Consider the following 23,778-nt stretch of genomic DNA (forward strand, 5'->3'; position numbering starts at 1 on the left):
CGCAGCTAACTACAATTACAACTTTAAGAGAAACAAATTTCACAATCACTGTCTAAATTTAAAGGATTGCAATAATTGTACAGTTGAATTAGTTGTCACTGGCTGCAGTTAGTAGTATTCAGTGACTTTAGAGACTTGCCATAATGGTACGAAGACCAAGCTAAATATCAAACGTTATTTGCATAAACCATGCCTTTACTCTGGCATAACCTGAGTATTAACCCTTTCCTCTAAAAGCCACTTTTATCCCTATTAAGGGTGCTATAGTCATAAGACGCTTTGCCACATCACTGACCTAATCCTTTACAGTCGTGTGGTGATGGGAACCAGATTTATTGTTTCTGACATAGGCCTAAGCCTCAATGGACTGGTGTTTTGATCTGTCATGATACACAATCCATTTCTTGCTTAGAGTACAGACCACACTGTTGTTAGTTTTTTTTGTTTTTTGTCTCTTGAATAGTCTGACAGTTGAGTTTGACAGCTGGGGAATGGAAGAGAGAGTATCATGAAGCCTAGAGAAAATAGAAAATCTTGATTCTGAGCATGGAAGGAGGGCATGTGTGGCTGACGAAGGTGACAGATCCTATTAAAATCAGACAGGCTAATAGAACACTGTAGTGCCTCTTAAACAGAGTTCAAACGAAGCATGGCAGAGCACATGTATGAATCAGTTTAAACAGCTAAAACAAACTATTAAAAGACAAAATTTTGTGAATTGAAATAAAGCTGAAATAAAATTAAATAAAAATATTAGATTAAAAACAAACTAAACAAAAATTTCTAAATGTTGCCTTAGTATTTTTAAACTAAAATAAGTTTAAACTAACTGAAATACAACTAAAATAAAAACAAATTAAAACCAAAAAGCAAAAATTACAAAAAATGAAAAGCAAAAAAAAAAAAAAATGAAAACCAAAAACAGAAAAATAAAAGAATATTAATAATATATTGATAAAGCCTACAATAGCCTCTGTGCACAAGCATAGTAACGAACTTCCGCTGGCGCAAGAAGTCGGCATATCTGTTTCCGGTCTACTTGCGCGTCGCCCAAAATGTCTATTTCGTGCTGCGAAATTGAAGCTCAAATGGCTGTTAGTGACTTGAAGCAGAGCAAAGTGGCACACAGCAGTGCTCCTTATACGTACCCATGTTAACAGGTTAGAGCTTTCACGCGGTTGCAGTCCGTCGATCCAGCATACAGAAGTGCAGAGATCGTTTCCGCAGCGAGTCTATTTTTGCTGTGCTGCAAACGCTGAATTAAAGTGACAGCGCATGTTTCGTGGTCAAAATGAACAAAGATTGACCTGAAAATGTAGTAATTTCACTATGAATGCGTTTAATTAAATAAAATGTAGTAATCTCACCATAAATGCATTTAATTATATAGGCCTACTACTATTTTTCACAGTCATCTTTTTACTTTTAGAAGACCGGGGTAAAGCAAGGTTAACTACAGTTTACTTAAAGGAACACTCCACCGTTTTTTGAAATAGGGCTTATTCACCTTCTTTCCTACATTTAGATAGGTGGGCAAATGCATTTTTGTCTCAGTGCATGCATTGTTTTAGTTTGACAGGGTCGGCGCTAGCTTAGCTTAGCATAATGAATATCTGCATAGGAAATCACCTAGTGTTAATCTGCATCGCTATTTGTACTCGTTGTGAATACGCAGGCCACAAGAAGTAATTAGGTGGGTTTTTTTTTTTTTTTTTCACTTTTACTCAGGACATGCTAGCTGGCAACAAAGGATTCCATTCATTATGCTAAGCTAAGCTAGAGCCGACCCAGTCAAACTAAAACAATGCATGCACTGAGACAAAAATGCATTTGCCCACCTATCTAAATGTAGGAAAGAAGGCGAATAAGCCCTATTTCAAAAAACGGTGGAGTGTTCCTTTAAACAAGGCGACATAATGAACAACACTCGTCTCATTCGTGGAGGTGGGAAAACAAGTTCTGTGACATGCAAGATTTATTTTATTATAATTTAAATGGAAAAGAAAAGGCATAAGAGTTGGCTGTTCTTACAGTTAAATATTTGACCACTTGCTTGAGCAACTTAATATAAGTAATCATTGAAATGCATGTGGCAATGCCAATTGTCTGTTTAATACAATAAATATGTGAATATAGCTTTTATTTGAGAGGATTTTGATTTCATATGGAAAGATATGCGTGGATTGATGCTCTCGGTCTCATTAATTAGTGGTTAATTAGAAATAATAAAATGTGTATATACCTTTTAAAAAGAGGTCATCTTAATCTTGTTGGGCTTTTAATTACCTACACTGTGGTGTTTGAATTATGCAAACAGACCAAGGAATGAGGAAGTTATGATATTTTGAAGTGTTTGCTCAAGCAGAAGAGGTCACAGTTTTTCATTGTTTTATTGTTTTAATTAGGTACACAAATGACCCCCAATTTCCGAATTCCATAACTATCTTAATAATTATCCGATTTTAATCATTTAAAACCATTTTAAAGGTATTTTTATTATCTATCATATGGTTATGATTATATATGAATTTTCTAGTATTGATTTTTTTTTTTGTCACATACCTAAGTAATGCATGGAATAATAGCCCTATGTTGTTTAAATTGTGTTTAAACGTGCATGCGTCCATTAAAGAGTGTGTACAAAGAGAATCGCAATGCTTACAAAACTTTTTTTTTAAATAAAAGTAGCAGCGTAACTTCTGGATTTTAAATAAAAATAGTAAGTGTTTGTGGTACAGCCGTGAATCAGTTATTCACTGCAACGCATCATAGGCCTATGTGAAGCACTATAGCGCGTGCTGCTCCTGCACCGCACACACACTGCACACAGAGTATGTGTGAAATGGCCGTTAGATCCACCTACAGTTCTTAGAAACTCAGATGTGTCACGCACATAGTATCTCTTTATTTCGTACAACAGCAGCACTCATCTTGTTTGTTTATAGCGGATGCCGATGAATGCCAGTCGTAAACCGGAAACTGATATGCCGACTTCTGACTGTAGCGGAAGTTCGTCGCGACGCTTGTGCACGTAGCCCATAGTATAAAAATTAATAACACTGGTATATGATAGATGTTAAAGCTACAGTTATCGTGCGGCATGTAATGACAAAATATAATCAGATATTAAAGCAATAGCCTAGTTCAACACAAAAGAAAATAAGAAAAATGTTTAGCTGTTTTGTCCATATAACGAAAGTCGCAGAAGAAACAAAATCATACAGGTTTGGAAACGACACATGGGTGAGTAAATGATGACAGATTTTACATTTTCTGGTCAACTATCCCTTTTAATACCTTACATTAAGGGAGGAAGGAAATAAGAAAGAAAAAAACATGAACACCACATAAAGACTGCATTTTTTTGCTTGACAAAAGCAGCCTTTGGCATGGGTTCCCCCTTTGCTCTTTAAAATAATTCAGTTATGAGGGGACCCCCAGCGTTCTTGGGGGCCAACGCTTTGATCTCTTCCTGGTTTTCCCCCTTGTTTGGTTGAAAACCCACGGGCACATCACAAAGGTGCAAGTGTAATAATTGGCTGCAAGCAGTCTAGATTCAAAGCAGCTGCCCAGACTACATGAGGGAGCAGTTCTGGCTGAAATAAACGAATGCTTCATTAAACCACAAGAAAGAACAATCTGGAATGTCTTAGTTTTATCAGCAGAGGTGGGATTAGGGTTGATTTATGTCTTGCCAAAAAATGCACTTTCAGGAAGGCAAAAACAAAAGGCACTGACCATGCAAACAAGCCCATTTTCATAAATTGACTTTAAATAAACCATTGTTTTTGTAAAGGCCATTTGGTGTCTTATGAAAGAGATGAGGCATTCAACATGATGAATAAAGCACAGATTAAGATGACTGTTCCTAAATGTGATTTAAACAGGATTTGAGATTATGTGCTATGTTTGTATGACAACATTACGTCTAATCTTTAGCGTGTCAGAAGTCAACTCCTATGCTAATCTAAATACCCTTCTCTTGTCTGACTCACATATCTTGGATGTAAACTGTGATTGCCACAATGGCCCTGCTGTCAAAAAAGGCCAGCAAAACAGAACAGCCGTAGTTTACATAGGCAGTAAATCTGTGCAGGGTGGGCCTCAGCTTTTCCTTGGACTTTTTTTCTCTCCATGTGCTGTCCGTTGGAATGGCTGCATCTGTGCGGTGACAAAAACTCCTGTGTTCGAGCCCTTGGCACATACAGCGACACAGACACACGCTCAAACCCCACACGCGTACTTGCGCATGCTCTGGAAGAGGGTGACGAAGCTGAGGTCTGGGTGGAGTGTGCAAGGGTAATGGGGTGATGTTGGGTAGCTCTTCCTTAGAGGGTGGGGTCACTGTCTACTCCACGTTCCCAGGCCTGTACAGAGCTCATGCCAGCCAGAGCAGTGCCCTGCACCAGGAAACACTCTGCAGGGGTTTGGCCATCTGCGCCTGGCCTAGCGCATCAACTTGGCCAACTGCCTACACCTCTCACATCGCCTGTTATGCCCTGATCTACAACTTAAACACCAGCCATACATCAACAGCTGATGTCACGTGTCTTTGTGGGATGTTTCGGGGTTTCAAAACGGTATTTAGCTGTTAATTTCAAAAACAGTAACACACCATATTTTTACGGTATGATGCTGGCAACCACAGCTGCCAGTAGTTTACCGTTTTTTTTACAGGATTATTTTTTACAGTGTGTGTGAAAGGGGCTTTAGAGTGTTAACACCACCAATCACTAGCTGAGTAAAGTGCCCCCCTTCTCTTTCCCCAATTCATTCCTCACCAGGAGAGAAGGGAGCTAAAAGAGGGTTGTGAAAATTTTGTCTTTGCTGCTATTTGGCAGAAAGTCCTCAGACAACAAGCTCTCACTCTCTCTTTCCTATAGCACACTGGGAGGCAGAGCCTTGCTGTACTGGCGTTAATCCATTTTCCTCCGCATGTCCTACACATGTGATATTCTTTCTCACAACACTTCTTTTTTTCACACATATATCCCCTACTAATACTTTGCCATTCTTTGACAGTTTCTATTTAGAAAACACAACAAACAGCTATCTTTAGAGTAGAAATCTTATTTTCTGTAATACTGTGGATTCACAAAATCTGGCAAAGATTACAAAATTTACCAGCAGAGACACGTAGATTAGCCAAATATTCTGAGTTGCCCAATTCGCCTGAAATAAAGACCAAACAACAACCTGTTTTCAGAGTGAAGACCACAGTCATCGTTTCCACATACTCAGTATGCGTTCTTGTTCTTAATTTTTACTTGCCACCAGAAATCACACTTCTGTGGATCTGGAGTGTCCGTCTAAAAATAAGCGACTGGAAAGCCTGACCTCAACGTGGTGCTGCTGGACAATGCGAGCATTGAGCTGAACCCACACCTCCATTCCTGTCCACACCTCTCTCTCAACCTCACCCTTTTAAAAGGCATTCAAATGTGACATAGGTAACACTTTCATGGAACCTCATGATAAATCTTATATAATATAGGAAATATGTTCTATGAAGAGGCAGCAGAAGAGCAGAACATGCCACTTTTAGCTTATCAAAACCATGCAGCCCTATGAGTGTAGTCTGATTCCTGAACAAATGACTTAAGTTATGACCCTGTTCATTTACAGAACAATGGCTGATCCAAATATGCTTCCCTACTATATAGTAGGTGAAAAAGTATTATGTCCACATTCACAGTATTCATAAAACAGCATAGGTAAAATGTACCTGAAATTACCTAGCCTACTACTCTCGGCAAGTTTCTGAAGTCTGCATCACTTTACTATCATGAGGCAACGGGTGAAGAGTTGTGAATGGGAGTGAAGCAACACAACTGACACTGACAGGTCACATGACAAAGGTAAAATGTAGTACATTTATTCAAAGAAATACCTACAAAAATGCAGGCAGGAATGTAGTCTGATTCTGAACTAATGATTTTAATGAACTAGTTTATTTTAGTCAATCAAAATCATATAGGCTAGTGAAACAATCAAGTTTAGTAAATCAAAAAATTCTGAAACAATGACTCATATCCCAACATATCTATTCACAATAAATTTTACATTTTCTTTTTATTAGCATATCCTCCGGCTCCCACACATTTAAAATGCTGTGCCTGTGTGTTCATATTCAAGTCACAATTTTCCCCTGTGCACTAAAAGAGTTTCCACACAACCGTCCGTCAGTCCATTAATTCCAACTACCTGAAATGCCAACTTCACTGTAAACGTCATTCATGACTTATGCAACCATATTCAACACAGAGCACAGCAGCTGTCTTAAGCCTTGTCCTGAATGACTGATGTTTTCTTGGGTATTTGTCTGAGAACTTTCTGTTTTCAGTCATCCCCTGCCTCTTGTTCTCCCCGTGACTCACTCGCTCTTCACCCCAAAGGACACTGCTGCTACTAATCTGTAAACCACAGAAAGACATTTCTTCCTGAATGTCTGCTTCAAAACGCCAGAGGACCATCGGGAAACAATTACAATTCTTGTTTACAAGGGGGACATTGACTGTGGGAAAAGTCCCCTGGGGAAGAAAAGGAAACAAGAGATGCATAACCCCAGATGATTCTGTGTGTTGAAATAATGCTTTTTATTAAAATACTTCTGAATTGCAAAAGTAAAAGGATGACAGGGTTAGGCTGGGTGGGTGCCTATAAGAAGTATCTACTTCAGGGATGTTCTTTTATTGTAAAGGCTCGAAGATCTAAAAAATGTGTGCAAACATAAGATCACACGTGCATACGCACACATGCGTGAGTTGGACTGTTCACACCATTATGCAATGAGAGCCTCTCCCATCTGAGTCTCCGCATCCCCCACATCTCCACTGAGGCGAGAGACAGCAGTTCAGTTCAGCACACCATACTATGTCCTCCTGTCTCCCTTTTCTCTTACAGCACTATGGTATTGGGCCACTGGATTTCATTCCTCTCCTTGACAGTGTCCTTTAAAAATATCACATTTCTAAGCAGCAAGTCAAACTAAATAAAAAGGCAGACAGGATCATATAAGATAGCATCTCTTTCTTGGCAAGATAAGTTGCATACTGTCATGCTAATGGTAACCTGTGAGGCCTGCGAGGGCTTTCTTCATTAGATGAATGGCCGCTGTATTGATCGATTTGACCTTGATTCACTGTTTAAGAGGAACAAAACTGCAAATCATCTCAAGCCGAAATGTAAATTGATCCGAAGATAACCGATTGCATATTAAAGTAGGGAAGCATTTGCCATTTCATCAGGTTAAAGATCTACAGCTTTTTACTTCAACGCTCTCTGGTAACACTAAGCCATGCTTGCTAACTGTTTAAAATATGTGAGGTGGCTTTCAAAGTTATTCACATCGATTTTCAAGTCAGTACGAGGACAAAAGAACCTGGAGCATACTGGACTGTGCTCAGCTGGTGTCTATCCATCTTCATCCACACTCTGTTATCTCACTTTTGCACAAAGAGAATCTTCCTGGCATTTGAATAGACGGGTCGTGCCAACGCCCTCCGGGTCTGTCTGCTTCACACCAAAGTGCAATTCACCTCATCAGCTCAAAGCCTTTGGATTTCAAGCCAAATGTGACACATGACAGCGCCTCCCCTAGTCATTCTGATAGCTAATGTTATTCTGCTTCTTGGTGAGAAACAGGTTAAAAGATACTGGATAACACAAGCAAAACATTGCAGATCAAAGTTTCTAACGCTTATGAAGACAGTCTAACATTTGTAAATAGCAGCCAGGTGAGTCACGCTCATGGATATCCTTGTCTCTGGCTGAATCTTCCAGACACCTGCTTGTTAGGTAACAGTATACTGTACAGCTAGTCAGTAGTAAGAGTTCCTACTTCTGCGGGGACTCAGCAATAAAAACTGCCCGCTAGTCTGGGGCCAGTGTCATACAACTTCAGGATAGTTTCAAAATGCATCATTGTTACAGTTTTCTGAGATGCAATTTAGTCAAATACAAAACATAGTGATTGGTTCTTTAGTTTTCGGCACAATTTTTGCCAATTGTGGTTAGGGTAAAAAACAAAAAAAATCTGCAATGAGCTGAAAATTATACTGCTTATAAACATTACTTCTTGACACATTCTTATTGATGCTTTCGAGACTGTCGCAAGCATTTTTGTAAATTCAACAAAACCTAGGCTAATCTATCTTAGCCAGCTAGATAGCATGAGTCAAACTCTCTTACAACAGAAACAATTTCTGACACATTTTTTTTAATCATATTGCTTTATGTGGGTAGACACAAATCACACAGAACAGTGAAATTGCTCACTTTTCCTTCTTTTGCCTACACTCGACTACAGAATTTCAAAGGAGATGTATCACGTGCGTGCCACTGACTTCACGCTCCATTGAAACTCACAGAAATCAAATGATTTCTTACTATTTTTCCTTACAAACACCAAAGTCTGTTAAATCGCTGCATTAACATACAGTACCATAAAAATAAAAGCAAGGTATTTACGTATGACCATTTTTATTCACCAAATAGGTCTTTGTCCTGATTGGGAGATTTCCACAGCAGCATGTGACATGAGTGAAAGCTACTTAGCTCATGTCCTGTACAAAGAAACAAACTCTGACACGCACATTCTGACCTCATGATCATAAGTTAGCTTGTTTAGTTAATTACCTCTTTATATATGAGACACATCAGGCCGGATTAAATAACCGCAGCAAGTGGCCGTCACAGTGTCTGACCAATACAGGCAGAGCGTGAAACAAAAGCAGACAATAGCTTGGGAAGGGAAGTGCAGAAACTGACAGATGAGGGATTTAATGGAAGAGCAAGCAAAATATAAAGGGATATAAAACAGAAACACTGAGTCAAGAATGCACAAAAACACAAGATGCCCACTCATTTGCACTTCAAGAAGAGTGTGTCTGGCCAAAAGCATTGAGTTGCTATTATTCAGCCATGCTACAAATTGCTACCCAGTGTATCAGATTAACGATGACGTCATCAGTGATGTTATCTCTCATTTACAGTCTTACAGTAACAACTAATTTTGCTAATCTAAAACCATTCATTTTTGTTACATTCGATATTTGTTAGGAACCGCTTCACCTGTGGGGAAAAAAAAAAGAAGAACAACAACATGTAAAAGTAATAATCATGACTTACCTAGATCTCCATGGTAACTGTTGTCATGGGAAGCCCTACTGGAGGCTATAGAGTCTCCATCGTGGGGCCAGATTTGTCCTGTTTTCCTTACGCCTACAATGGTGGCCTCGGACACCACGACATGTTGCTGCCGGTGCCGTTTCTGTGTCTGCGGTGTAGGGGGGCTGCTGCTGTCAAACGAGTGCTGAGAATTCTGGGAGTTCTGTGAAGGCGAGCGACTCTTCTCTCGGAGTGGGCGGCGGTACGCTGTCGTAGGGCTGGGCGACACATGACTGGACTGTCCCGAGGAGAAGTCTTCCTCACTAGATGTCAGGTTCTCATTGGAGCTGCAGTCTGGCGTGTAGCCGCCTCCTCCGCCTCCCACGTCCTCGAAACTTCCGGGCGAGTAAGACCTCCTGGGCCAGGTGAGAAGATGGTCGTCGCTTCCTCCATGGTCCCTCATAGTGACCCTACCGTCACCACCATCTCCTGACATCATCCCTCCGACGTAAACACTAGTATATGGCTGGAAATCTGATGGCTGCCATGGCGGCGGTGGTGGTTTGGCCCCGTTTGGTCTCGCAGTGCTGTAGCGAGGACTGGGTTCGCCGTCTTCATACTCTGCGTCGTATCCGCAGGTGCTTTCAGTAGAGCGCCCCCTATAGACAGGCCTGGTGCGTAGATCACCTGCGACTGTAGCAAGGTTGCCCGGAAGTGAATGAAGTGACCTTTTGCGCTCCATCTGCATGGCTTGGTTCCCAAGAGAGCTGATTTTGTCCGAGACCTCACGGTCGTTGACTTTTACTAGGCCCCTGTCATGATGAAACTCAACGTTGGTGTAAAACGGTTTCTCATGGCCTGATTTTCCTTCGCTGGCTGAGTGGGAGTTGGCTCGTTTGATCCTCTCAAAGTTTGAACGTAATGCAGCCACCCCAAGCCCCATGCCCGGCTTGTCTTTCGAGGATGGATCCAAGGGCAGCTCCTTGTCAGGGGGTGGATGGGGCCTGCGAGGGGAGACTCCGCCCCTCTGTGTGGACGGTGAGAGCCCATCGGTCTCACTGACTGGCCCTGCTTGGTGTGCCTCAAATGACGATTGAAGCTCCAATCCATCGCCATGGGAGGCTGACTTTCTGGCAGGGGGTGGTCGTGGTTTCACTCTGGTCTCCCCCACAGGCTGAAACCTGCTGCGCTCTGACTGTCCGTGCTCCTGTGCATGGAGATGCTGGGAATCGGCCCCAACAGCTTGTGGGTCCCCTTCTGTCATGTGAGGTGGCTTCCTGAAACCCCATCTCTGTCGGTCATAGCTCTTTCTCTCCTTGGCCAGCAGCGTCTGAAGGTAGATCATCCGGAAGCGCTCTTTGTTCACCTCCATTTCCAAACGTCTTATGGATGCTTTGCACTTCTCTAGTTCCAGTTCGATTCCCCCAACAGATCTTAGCTCCATCTTCGGAGGCTCAGACTCTGGAAACTGTGCTTTCCAGGCTTCAATGAAACCCACAGGCTCCACCATTGTGTTTTCTCAGGTTGAAAATATCAAATTGGTCAGAAACACACGGTCAAGTAAGTTAGCTCCAACTAAGTGGAATTTAGCCGAAGAAAAGCAAATCTGATGAAAGTATGAAAAGTCGGCAGTGCCCGTTCATAATAAACGATATTTCTTTAATAACACTTAATACAAATGTTTACAAAACACATCGTTCATGATTTCCCTGGAATTGTCACTTGAAGTCTCAATCTTTCTGTACCAAAATTGTCGTCGTTGTCGAGTTGTTCAACGACAGAAGAACGACCGTTATTGAGCATATCGCGCGGAAACAATAAAGGCACGCGCATTCTCATCTCGCGCACCATTCCGACGAGACCACTTGCAGAATATCACGCGCACAAATCTCGGTCCCCAGCACAATGACAGCATCTGTTCTCCAGAGCGCACGGAATAAACAAAATACTCCTTTAAAAGCTTTTCAAATTAAGCTGGTCGCCATAAACAAATTATAAGGTCCGGACGTGTATGTGGCGATGTATTCCAGTTGTCCTGCGTTGATAATGTGATATCTCTTTTATCACCATTATGCCCAAAACCCTTTGTGCTTACGTCTGTGTAGATTGAAGGTTAAAAAAAATCACTCTCCTCGATTGTTCTTTTAGTTCCCGTTGATGCAATTCTCTGAAGACGCTCACGATTATCCCATTTTGTCGCGGATAATTAGACTGTGCATATTTGGTGAGTCTGCTGTACGTAATGCCTCCGTGTGAACGAGACACCGCTGCTGCTGCTGCTGCTGCTGCAGGAAGGGGCGGGACTACGGCATATGATTGACAGCTCTCCCAGCATGGGTTCGATTTAAAGAGACAGGCTGCTTCACCGCATAGGTCAGAGAGATTGTAGTATGTGTGTGGCGTGGTTTAAATATCAGACTTTTTACATGAGTTAGTAGGAATGCAGTCTGAATCTGAAAATCGGATTAAAAAAGTCGCGTTTACATACACGTACAGCCTTTTTAACTATGAATCAAATCAAATCAAAGATTGTATCAAAGCAGCTTCACAGTATTAAATTAAAATAAAATAATACAACAAGGTTTGTTTCTAGTGGAATTTATTGATTGATAGAATAAAATTAAATATCCCCAAAATATCCCCTATGAGAGAAGGAAAACGCACAATAGGCTACTGTATTGCAAATATTATTCGCTTTGACATGCTGTCACTTTTTGTAATGTCGTTATTGCACTAAATAGAATTCATGTTTTCTTTCAATGTTTTTTTTTATTTTTATTTTTTACATATAGATCGATAAAAAATTAGATAGAGATTTCACGAGCTGTGGTTCAAGCAGCACATAATTCAACAATATGCCATTTGCAAAAATAAAACCTTTCTCTTCTTTTTTGAAATATTGCTATTGTCAAGTCAAGACACCTTTTTTATATAGCGCTTTGTAGCTACAATAGGCCAACAGATTGTTTCAAAACAGCTTTACAGGGATAACAGAAAAATTATGCATTTCGGCTGTTGTTCAGCTGAAGTCAGTTCAGTGCTATTGTCAATTAAACAGATTTTGGTCACTGGTTACATAAAAGATGCAGCTGTGTTTACATGAGAAATAAGATGATGTCATTGTAATTGGACCATATTCTAGCGCCACATTTTGTCTCTGACGCCTTCAAGTGTTCAATATTAGACATTACAGCCGTAAGGGACTGCTTGGACATCTCTGTACTCAAAATCGCCTTCTTTCAACAAACACATAGTTATTTATATATTTTACGGCAACACATATATGAATGGCTTATTTGTTTATTTTAGGGCCAAGAATACTGGCCACATTGGAATCTGTTTTTTCTGCTGGCCAATGGCGCTGATTCAGGTAATTTGCATAATAGACTGAGTAATAAAAGAAAATCCTACTCCATCATTTAATATATATATTTTTTAAATTTATTCAATGGCTTTTCCTAACAGATACACATGGCGAAACACAAAGCATGAACATCAGCATTGGTCAAATTAACTGCAGTTTATTTGTAAAATGATGTGTTTAATCATATCATACATTTAGCAGCGATGTACACAGCAAGTTGCTATATAAATATAGATCAAATGATTTGGCTAATTACAACTGAAGGCATGCATTATACTATATAATACATGTATATAAAACTATGACAATTTACACAGAAAAAAATGCAGCAAACTCTCCTTGCATCAGCAATAGGCAATGGTAGACATTGTCATGCATGGTAGAAGACTGATGATGCTGCTGCTTGCTTCCATACACACTTATTATTCTCATCTCTCTGTCATTTATTCATCATTATTGAGTTTTATTATTGAGTCCACTCTTACATGTTATGATCTGCAGCGCAATGGTGGCTATTTTCTCTGAACTGCACATTCAACATGCAGGTTCTGATATTCAGCTAAATGAAGCCACTCAAAAAAGACATGCACAACACAGAAGCCTGAGGTTTCCCAACACAAGCAGAGGCAGATTCTACTCAGCATTAACTTTTTTTTTTTTATGTTTTAGAATGAAATGGAAATGCTAAAGTGCACTAAATAAATATTTAGCATATAACCAAGTATAAGGTGTAAATAATTGTCAGTATGATTACTTGATACAAAAGGCAACATTTACACAAAAAAAAAAAAAAAAAAAAAAATGGCAATAGTGTTTTCATTTGACTCTTATTTATGCCAACATCCAAGTTCAGTTCCTGAGCAAGTCAGACCACAGTGTACGGACCATTCTAATAAAAACTAATGGTGAAGTCTATTCATTTCATTCAGAGACAAGACTGAAATTATATGGGGTAAAGGAAACAATCATGCTTACATGTAAATTGACCATCAAGTCTTTACAATATATTATATATTTCTTAAAAACATCATATATTGCAGTGGAATGTACTCAAGCTGATATGGCCATGTGTTAAGTGCAGCTATAAACAGCCGCAGTAGTCGTAGTAGGAATTTAGCAGTTACGTAGCAGGGTTGGTCCATTGTCAGAAAACTTGAGGCTTCGGATTGTTGTAACGTGTGGTGAAAAGAATGGAGGAATGTGTAGTGGCAACGTCAGTAACAGTAAAGGGTCAGTTCATCCAAAAATGAAAATTACCCCATAATTTACTCACCCTCAAGCCATACCATATGAATTTCTTCTTTCCGCCAAACACAATCAGAGTTTTAATTTTTGGGTGAACAAAACTTTTAAATGAAAGACCACTGAATGCTAATAAAGGCCCGTTGACAAGTTGAGTCCACACCGAAAAACGATATAGTTGGAATCACTTTCAGAACGATAAAATCATTGACAACCAATCAGAATCAGTCCTTGTTTAAAGAGCTCGAGCATTTAAAGTGGTAGACAACAAAACTGCAGCTCGCTTGAATAAACAGAATGATATCATCCGCTGGTGTGGACTCTACAATTATCGTTATAGGTGTGAACGGGCCTTAAGGGAATGTGCATGGTTGTTTATTAAAATACTGACACCAGAATACCACACCAAGGGCATAGAAAGGGACATGCATCCATTTCAGTAAGCAATTAGCGTGATGCAATGGACAGCTAAATGCCAGAAAGCTCCGTTTAATGAAATCGAAAAAAAAAAATAAAAAAAATAAATAAAATACTTAGTAACGTTCGGGTATATGTGTACAAATATACAGTCCGTCTTACCAGACTGGCTGGTGAGGGCCGAACAAGAGGCTGCTTCACAAGGAACTCCCTCTCAGCTGTCAATCTTGTGCTCAGCTATGTAACTAAATCTCTGTACATTAATTTCATTTATTCAAGTATAATTGCTCTTAAAACTTGCCGTGCTGCATTGCAGGAAGGAACAGACCAGCTAGTAAAATGAAGACACGCATTTTAATTCAAATGGTTCATGAGTGCATTTTCTTAAAAGTAGAGAAAAAAAAAGGTAGCATGAAACATTTTGGTTTTGCATTGTAAAATTCATGTTTTGAATGCAACACCTAAACCTTTGCTCGTTTAATTTTCTACTTGTTTATCTCGGACCCAACTAAACGGTAACATTTACATCTTTTGTCCAACCCACCCCACCCCACAACAAAAGAAAACCTCTAAATTAAGTTAATGCAAGTTCATTCAATTATAAAATACAGTGAAAAACACACACACAAAAAAAGAACTTAAAACAGATTGGTTGGGGCCAAAAGAATCTGAGTTTTCAAACAGAGGCACGCCTCATGCAGTAATGTGTACAGGCGGTGTAAAGCTAAGTGTGTGTGTGTGTGTGTGGGGCGGGAGGGAAGCAACCAGAGAGAGTCTAATCTGACAGTCCTGAGGTAGCTGTACTCTGCCTAGTGCAGAAAAACTGGCTTTACTAATCAAACGTGTCAGGTAATAGCGGAAACAAAATGTATCACCATAAAAATGCAAGTTATTACACATAGGGAAAGACATACAGGTACAAATCATAAATGAAAAAACCACACAAAATGCATGCGAAATACAGAACATGCAGCTTTCATCTGAAGATTTGACCATGAAGCATTCAAATGTTCAGACCCATACTCTTTCCCATGCTGCTTTGCAACACCATGCTTGTCCATTGGCTCTGAGCGATGTTCACGCCGAAGACACAAAGGTAAACATTAGTAAACAGTTCTTCTGTCTTGTTCTCTTTCTTTCTCTTTTCTACCCAACCTGCTCTACTCTGTTAGCAAAATGAACAAATAATAACAAATGAACCATTGCATAAAATAGTGTTAAATGTCTGTACACAAGCACTTCTCTCAATTCAGCAATTTGAACATGATATGGGGGGAAAACAAAGTGGATATTACCATTATTGTTACTGATTTGAAATAGACGAGACAAATGATTAATTTAAAACGCAATAACAAAAGAAACCAACAAGAAGTCCAAAAAGAATATTAATGGTCACTAATACTTGAAGACTTCAGGTCTGTATGGTCTCCTCAATCACCAACGGACAGTTAAAAAAAAAAAGAAAAAAAAAAAAGTTATATTTCTATCTTAAGGTTATTTTTGTGTTAATCCTGTCCTTGTACACATTCGCTGTTTGCGGAGGCACACTTTAAACGCACAACCACACATACAGACACACGTACACATCATCTACACACATCAATGCTCATTTCAGTCAAGACCAGAACATTTCGGCCAAGTTAGTGTCAATGCTGTAGAGCCACAGCACCAGGGGGAGTGAGAGAGCCACGAAGGGCCAGGAAATGCCCTCTGTGCAGGTACTGAGTGAGCAGGCCATGCCCTTGGGCTTGTCCAGGTCTTTGGGCTTGTCCAGGTAGTTTCTGGCTGCAAACTTGAGCAATTCATCCAGCAAGATGACGGGCAAGGAAATCTTCAATACCATAAGCCACTGGGTCACGTTCAGCGGCGTGATCTGGAAGATTATCTGTAGAGAAAGCCCAGGGTAGAGTCACGACACAAACATTAGGGATGTGCCCAAAGCCCAATTTTGAATTTGGAAAAGCATGGAATCTACGGAGCATTCTAAAGGAACATGGTTAGGCTTGCGGTGGTAGTCGGTTACATTACAGTACATCAGATTTCACTTAACATGAGATGATAGCAATTAGAGATGACTGACAGGATGATGTTAGAGGATGTGGTGCGCAACTGATCCTGAGCATCATTGACAAACATCTTATCTTGTAAAATTAGTGGTCAGTACAGCTGCTTCCTATACAGAGAGTACGCTTGATCACAAATTTGAAAGCAAAGGTAAAAAGCGATACCACGCATATTGATAGAGGCTCTTTGATGCCCGTGAATTGCATACAATATAATTACTAAGCTATATAATAGCGAGAGAACACAAAAGCATTGAAACTTTTTTTTTTGCTTTTGATATCAAACTATTTAAAGATTAAGAAATTAAATGTATATTTATTTTACATAATATTTACTAAATTGGAAAAAAATGTGAATATATGAAGAAAAAAAATGAAACTTGATAAATTATAAAGATTTATCCTTTAGATTGCTTGATTCTGAAATCCTATAGTATTTTTCACAAATAAAGAAATGTTAAAAATATGAATACAAATAAAGTAAACCGTAACCAACCATAGAATAAAAAAAGTTAATTGCAACTTTCTCTCCCCCACATAATTGTGTTTATATCTCACAATTCTGACTTTATTCTCAGAATTGTGTGATAAAGTCAGAATTGTAAGAGAAAGTCACAATTGCATAATTGTATTGCATAATGTTTTTAATTGTAATTTTAATTGTATAAGAGTCTATACAGTTAAAAATATTTAAAAAAAACCCATTAGATTCTACAAAGACTTCGACAAAGACAACCAAGTTGAGACACTCTCGCACTGTACCCCTTCTTTTAATGCACCTCAGACACTACACATAACATACAAAAAAAAATAAAAAAATAGTATAGGAGAAAATAGGTACTGAAGAGATGTGGGGGGAGGGGTATCTTATATTATCTTATTATATTGTCTTCTGTTATTATCTTACCATCTAAAAATTAATTTATCTATAGAGAGTGCTGACAATGGTAATTGTTACATAGGAGAAAATATAGAAATAAAAAACAAAAATTGACTAATACAATGTTGGCAGTATAATGGTAGTGAGGAGTGGTGGTGATGGTAATGAAGATGGTAATAAATAATAAATGGTTACTTTGCCTATGCATATACACACGCACACACACACACACACCAACCCACACATACACACACCAACCCACACATACACCCACACACACACACACCTATACATTTACACACTTTTATTTCAATTCTGGAATTACCAGATTGTTCGTTACTGCACTATTTTGGTCTGTATGTCTGTCTGTTAAATAAAAAATAATAAAAAAATAAAAATAAAAAAAAGATTCTACAAAGACTGTAAAAAAACCATCAACAAAAAAAACAAAAGAACCAATGAAACTGATGACCTTATTGATGAAAATTGATCTTACCGGCAGGGGCTCCACATAAAGGATAAAGAAGTGGAGGGACATGGAGAGGCAGATGGCTCCTAGCAGCCACACATTATCCCAGGGGGGCATGCGAAGCAGAGACTGGTTCTCTGAAACACTACGACAGGACATCAAGAAGATAACATTGTGAAATTGATTGACTGGTTGCATCTTTATATAATCCACCAGTTATGCTGTTAAAACCTGTCAAGTTGTTCCAAACCTGTATGAATTTTTCTTCTGCTGAACACAAAAGATGATATTTTGAAGAATATGGGTAACCAAACAGTTACCCATCAACTTCTTTTGTGTTCAGCAGAACAAAGAAATTCATACATGTTTGAAACAACTTGACGGTGAGTAAATGATGACAGAATTTTCATTTTTGGGTGAACTATCCCTTTAAGCTCTATTTTAGCTGATATGATTGTAATTGAACACAGCCAAATACAAGGATAAATGGGGTATAAAAAGATTTGTGATTCTCAAAATGTCAAACTCTATTCAGTACTCATTGAAAATGCATGCAACTACACTATCTGTAGAGTACAACTGTAAACTGTAAAGATCACTTCAGCATAGTTTTATTTAATGCCATGTCAGCATCTATGGCTATCTATCTTCATGACAAAAACTGAATTACAAAAATATAGTTTTTATATACAATAAAAATAAAAACCATGTAAACAAAAAATACATCAATTAATATTATACAAGATTTTTAACATTAACACGATACAATTTCTAAAAACGTTTCTGGTAAAATCTTACTAAAGTCCTTAGATGAGCTTACTTCATAAAAATGTTTTCTATTTGCATTAAAAGTGGAACAGTCCAATAAAATATCGGTAAGATAACATTGTTATAAGAAAATGACTTCCAGGTGTATACAGCAATGTCTCGTCTTACTGCTTGTGATTGGATGAATCTTAATAGCAGATGTAAATAATTGTGACATTTTCAGGGACAAGATGTGCCTTTATTGTAACGAACTTCCGTCACTGACCTGTTGAGGGCGTTGCACATCTCAATGGTCACTAGTACGGAGAGAGCCATGGTCATTGGATAGGGAGACTCAAACACATCACACTTCAGGCCCTCAAACTCAGGGTTGTCTGGTGCACACTGAAGGAAGTGGCTCTGCAGAGATGAAAACGATAGAAGCGAATTAAGACATTTGAATGCATGTGATTGAGAAAGAGTGTATTCAAATGTAAGGGGAGTTTCTAACCAGTTGATAGAGGGTGACTCTAGGCCCATCTTCAGCAGCAATGAACCACCATGCAGCAGCACCTACAGTACCAGCACCTACATAACCTTTAGGGTGACATGGAGAACATAACGTCAAATCTTTCTTTACCCACAAAAAAATAAATATTATGTAGCAAATAAAGCCAGTGGTGCACTCACAGCCAATTATCAGGTATCTAAAGAAGAGCCAGCCAGAGATAAGTGGCTCTCTGGCATTGCGAGGGGGTTTGCTCATGATGTCCAGGTCGGGTGGGTTGAAGCCCAGAGCGGTCGCGGGCAGACCGTCCGTCACTAGATTCACCCACAGCAGCTGAACTGGAATCAGAGCTTCGGGGAAGCCCAGAGCTGCCGTTAAGAAAATACTGCCAGAGAGAATACACATAGTGAGTTAAGCGATTAGATAACAACTGGAAGAATGTCAAAAGGACTTTGGCAGTGATCTGAGTTTGCTCAAGGCATATATTTCACAGTGTTGTCATTTATATTGTACCGTTTTTAGGATGGAGACTAAATTGTGCCAAAACAAGATTGAAAAGAAACTGACTTGCTCCATTTTGGCACACAGGATGAATAGTAAACCTTGATTAAACTATTTAAAAAAAGAATACAATACAAATACAATAGAATATAATATATAATTTATTATAAAACAGATAGTTCAGGTCCTTGATTCTGATTGGTTGAGCCGCGTTCGAAGCCGTTATAAATTACTCAACAAACATACACCTGTGACCGCATTACATTAGTATTACTGTGCAACTGCCAATAATAATTCTTTGTTGCTGCATGTGTTGCAAGCCTTGAAGCCGTGTTTTACAGTGAATTTAGAACAGCTAAGGGGGTTTTAGGCACTCCGCAGACAATGTCCCTTAGCTGTTCTAAATTCACTGTAAATCACGGCTTTGCAGGGCTTATTGCTTTAATAACCATTCTGGTATCCAACACCCATTGATTGATAAAATATAGTATTAAATCAAATCGTTTTACATCAAGAACTATAACTAAAGATGACTAACTTTAACGCCCTGCAGTTTTGTTATCCGCTGCTGTCAATGTTTTTGTTCATCAGCTGAAAATAATTGTGAAATTGCTTCAAACGATATCGTTCCTCTGTGTCGTTATCATTATAGTTGTGGTGAGGACTTATTCTTTTATATTTAGAAAGATTTTTAGAACTATATCTTCATCGTTATAGTTATCGTCCTCTATGTGAACGGGCCTTTATTCGGGAAGGGCGAATTAAATTGTTACAAAAAAAAAAATGTCTATCACTTTTGATCAGTGTAAAACTCTTTACCATTTCAAGTAATGGCTGCTGAAAATTCAGCTTTACCATCACACGATTAAATTTCATTTTAAATTGTAATAGTGTTTCATAACATTACTGTTTTTACTGCATTTTGATCAAATAAATGCAGCCTTGGTGAGCATAAGTGACTTCTTTCAAAAACATTTGTAAAACATCTTACCAAGCCCAAAATATATATATTTTTAAGCCCATAATATTAAGATTTCACAAGTTAAATAGATTGCAATAGCCATTTTATGTTGACTCGAAATGGTTTGTGGACGGGCCAGTAAAAAGAAATAAAGAATGAATTCCTAAAAAAATGTTAGCAAAAGGTTAGGATCCTTCCTTACCAGACCACCTCGCCGACATTTGAGGAGATGAGGTAGCGGATGAATTGTTTCATGTTATTGTAAATGGCTCGACCCTCTTCCACAGCGGCCACGATGGTAGAAAAGTTATCATCAGCAAGGACCATCTCTGAAGCGGTCTTCGCCACTGCTGTGCCTGACCCCATAGCAATGCCAATTTCAGCCTTTTTCAGAGCAGGTGCATCGTTCACACCATCTCCAGTCTGCAGGAATGAACACAGCATGTCAAGTCAGTCGAGGGAGAAAGATTTTGTCAATGAAAACATCTAGAAGAAATCCTTCCTCCATCTTTATATTCATTTAATAAAGAATTATATTAATACATAAATATACACAACTGTTGAAAAGTTTGAGGTCAATGAGTTATTTTTTAAAGAAATACTTTTATTCAGAATGGAAGCATTAAATTGATCAAAACTGACAGTAAAGACACTTATAATGTTAAAAAAGGCTTAAATTTCAAATAAACATTGTTCTTTTGCACTTTCTATTAATCCAAAAATCCTGAAAACAAAGATATTAAGCAGCAACTGTTTTCAGCATTGATAAGAAATGTTTCTTGAGCAGCAAATCAGCATTTCTGAAGGATCATGATTTGACACTGAAGACTAGAGTGACTATATTAAAAATTAATCTTTGCCAAAGGAATAAATTATATTTTAACATATATTAACCAGTCATTTTAAACTGTAATAATTTCACAATATTACTGTATTTTGACCAAATAAATGCAGCCTTGGTTAGAGACTTCTTTTTAAAAACATTTTAAAATCTTACTGACCCCTAAACTTTAGATTGAAATTGTACATAAAATCATTCAGTTAGTATTTGTTACGATTTCACAAACTAATTTACCATGGCAGTGATCTCATCGTAGGACTGCAGGAACTCCACAATCTTGGATTTGTGAGATGGCTCGACACGGGCAAAGCAACGGGCAGTGATCACTGCCTCGCGCTGGGCGGCAGGAGATAGGTCGTCAAACTCTCGGCCAGTGTAGGCCATGCACGAGACATCGTCATCCTCGCCAAAGATGCCGATGCGCCTGCAGATGGCCACAGCTGTGCCCTTGTTGTCGCCAGTGATCATGATGACTCGAATGCCAGCTTGACGACAAAGTTTGATGGAAGCTGCCACTTCAGCTCTGGGTGGGTCCAGCATGCCCACGCATCCCACAAAGGTCAGGTCCGTCTAAAGGAGAAACAGCAATTATAATAAACGTCTATTAAAATTCTGTAGTTAATTCAAATATAAATATACACACGTATATGTATATGTACACACACATACATATACACACACATTGATGTATACACGTATACATACATATATGTGTGTGTGTGTGTGTGTGTGTGTGTGTGTGTGTGTGTGTGTGTGCGTGTGTGTGTGTGTGCGTGTGTGTCTGTCTGTGTCTATCTATCTATATCTATATCTATATCTATCTATATCTATATCTATATCTATCTATCTATATCTATATATATGTGTATGTGTACATCATGTATGTGTACGTGTACGTATATATATGTATATATGTACACGTGCATGTGTGTATATATATATATACGTGTGTGTGTGTGTGTGTGTGTGTGTGTATGTATATGTATATGTATATGTATATATATGTATATATATATATGTATATATGTATATGTATATGTATATGTGTATGTATGCATGTATGCATGCATGTATGTATGTATGTATGTATGTATGTATGTATGTATGTATGTATGTATGTATGTATATATATATATATATATATATATATACATACATACATACATACATACATACATACATACATACATACATACATATACATACATACATATACATACATACATATACATACACATACACATACACATACACATACACACACATACACAAATATACACACACGTATATAAATATACACACACGTATATATATATTTATATACACACTACTGTGATTGTCGTAACACAAAAATGCTCTTCTCACCTCATACTCAATGAAGCGGTTTGAGTCCTCCAGTACAAGGCTCTCTTTGCTCAATGGGTTGTCTCGGGTAGCAAGAGCCAGACAGCGCAGTGTGTCACGTCCTGTGCCGTACTCACGGATCACAGACAGGATCTTCTCTTTAATACCTGCTGTCAGAGGGACTTTATTCCCACCCACACGGATGTGCGTGCATCTGTCAATCACTCCCTCTGGAGCACCCTGCACCCAGAAATAATGAGTTTAAGGAAGCTGCAGGTACATTGTTGTACCACAACACATTTCAAACGTTAAGTAATCCTGTTTGGAACAGGTAAATGAAATACTGTAGTGCTAAAGTCTCCATGGAAAACGTGGCGTTACCTTAACAAACATCTTGCCAATGGATGAGCGAGGTTTGTTGGGAGTACAGTACACTGACATGGACTTTCTGTCTCGGGAGAACTCCAGAGTGAACTCCTTCTTCATCAGCTGCTTGATGACCTGAGACAAAGAAAGAAAGAATACAAGAAATTACTCGGAGATGAAAGCTGCCATTACATCAAACACAGAAAGTAAATTTGGAAAGTAATGTGGGCTTCCACAACCACACGACCCACTAGGGTTGCAACCAACTCTAATCTGCGGTTGGAAATGTTTGACATACCGAGTTGCAAGCGTTCGCCAACTCAACCTTGGAAAGGCCTTTTCGTTCTGTGTCGAACACGTTCATTTTCTCCACCAGACATGTTAGAGCGGTCTCTGTGGCTTCTCCCACCTTCTCGTACACACCTTTGGCCTGACATACACAGAAACTCTTTAGAAACTCTTCAGAACTGCTGTTTGATAAACACAAGCACTAAGGATCCACTGATATAAATATTCTGGTTAATATTGATAAGCAGACATTTGTTTTCATGTTATATAATACAAATGACCAATGTTAAAATTCAATCCTATTTTGTATTATAACATATTTATTATTACTAAAAAATATGGAAAAAAAAACATTAAAATGATATTTAAGCAAATTCATTCATTAAATGACTGCTGTATGCTAGACAATATAGTTCCACACATTAGTTAGCTGCCTTTTATGGATGAACAGAGGATGCTGCATAATACCAGAAGATGTTAATAACTAACCTCGTTGAAATCTAGAGAGGAGTCGTTACACAGAGCACAGATGCTGGCCAGTTCAACCAGAGCATCATACTGGGAGCATCGCACTGGTTTACCCTCATGAAACCTGGAGTAAAAAAAAATAAAAAAAGAGGTTGCTAAACAGAGGTGTCTCATGCACTTTGAAATATCAGTGTGCACATGGGCAGCAAAA

At 38.7% G+C, this 23,778-nt stretch overlaps 2 protein-coding genes across 3 annotated transcripts in view; both read right to left on the minus strand.

Annotated features, from left to right (window-relative positions):
* bcr (BCR activator of RhoGEF and GTPase) overlaps positions 1-11,360 on the minus strand; it is a 69,561-nt gene extending 58,201 nt beyond the window's left edge. The window contains exon 1 of the mRNA XM_084137483.1: positions 9,130-11,360. Within this exon, the coding sequence (XP_083993609.1) occupies positions 9,130-10,618 (1,489 nt within the window). The 5' untranslated portion in view covers positions 10,619-11,360. The remainder of the gene's footprint in view (positions 1-9,129) is intronic.
* Positions 11,361-14,466: 3,106 nt separating this feature from the next.
* atp2a2b (ATPase sarcoplasmic/endoplasmic reticulum Ca2+ transporting 2b) overlaps positions 14,467-23,778 on the minus strand; it is a 36,591-nt gene continuing 27,279 nt past the window's right edge. For both annotated transcript variants that reach the window (XM_084138292.1, XM_084138291.1), the window contains 11 exons: positions 23,589-23,691; positions 23,110-23,241; positions 22,827-22,946; positions 22,467-22,685; positions 21,336-21,671; positions 20,463-20,683; positions 18,981-19,183; positions 18,802-18,887; positions 18,577-18,710; positions 17,571-17,688; positions 14,467-16,016 (listed from right to left, as the gene is read on the minus strand). In XM_084138292.1, coding sequence (XP_083994418.1) covers positions 15,747-16,016; positions 17,571-17,688; positions 18,577-18,710; positions 18,802-18,887; positions 18,981-19,183; positions 20,463-20,683; positions 21,336-21,671; positions 22,467-22,685; positions 22,827-22,946; positions 23,110-23,241; positions 23,589-23,691 — 1,942 coding nt within the window. In that variant the 3' untranslated portion in view covers positions 14,467-15,746. The remainder of the gene's footprint in view (positions 16,017-17,570; positions 17,689-18,576; positions 18,711-18,801; positions 18,888-18,980; positions 19,184-20,462; positions 20,684-21,335; positions 21,672-22,466; positions 22,686-22,826; positions 22,947-23,109; positions 23,242-23,588; positions 23,692-23,778) is intronic.

Source organism: Abramis brama (genome assembly GCF_963993115.1).
Source record: "Abramis brama genome assembly, chromosome: 15".
Classification (NCBI taxonomy): domain Eukaryota; kingdom Metazoa; phylum Chordata; class Actinopteri; order Cypriniformes; family Leuciscidae; genus Abramis; species Abramis brama.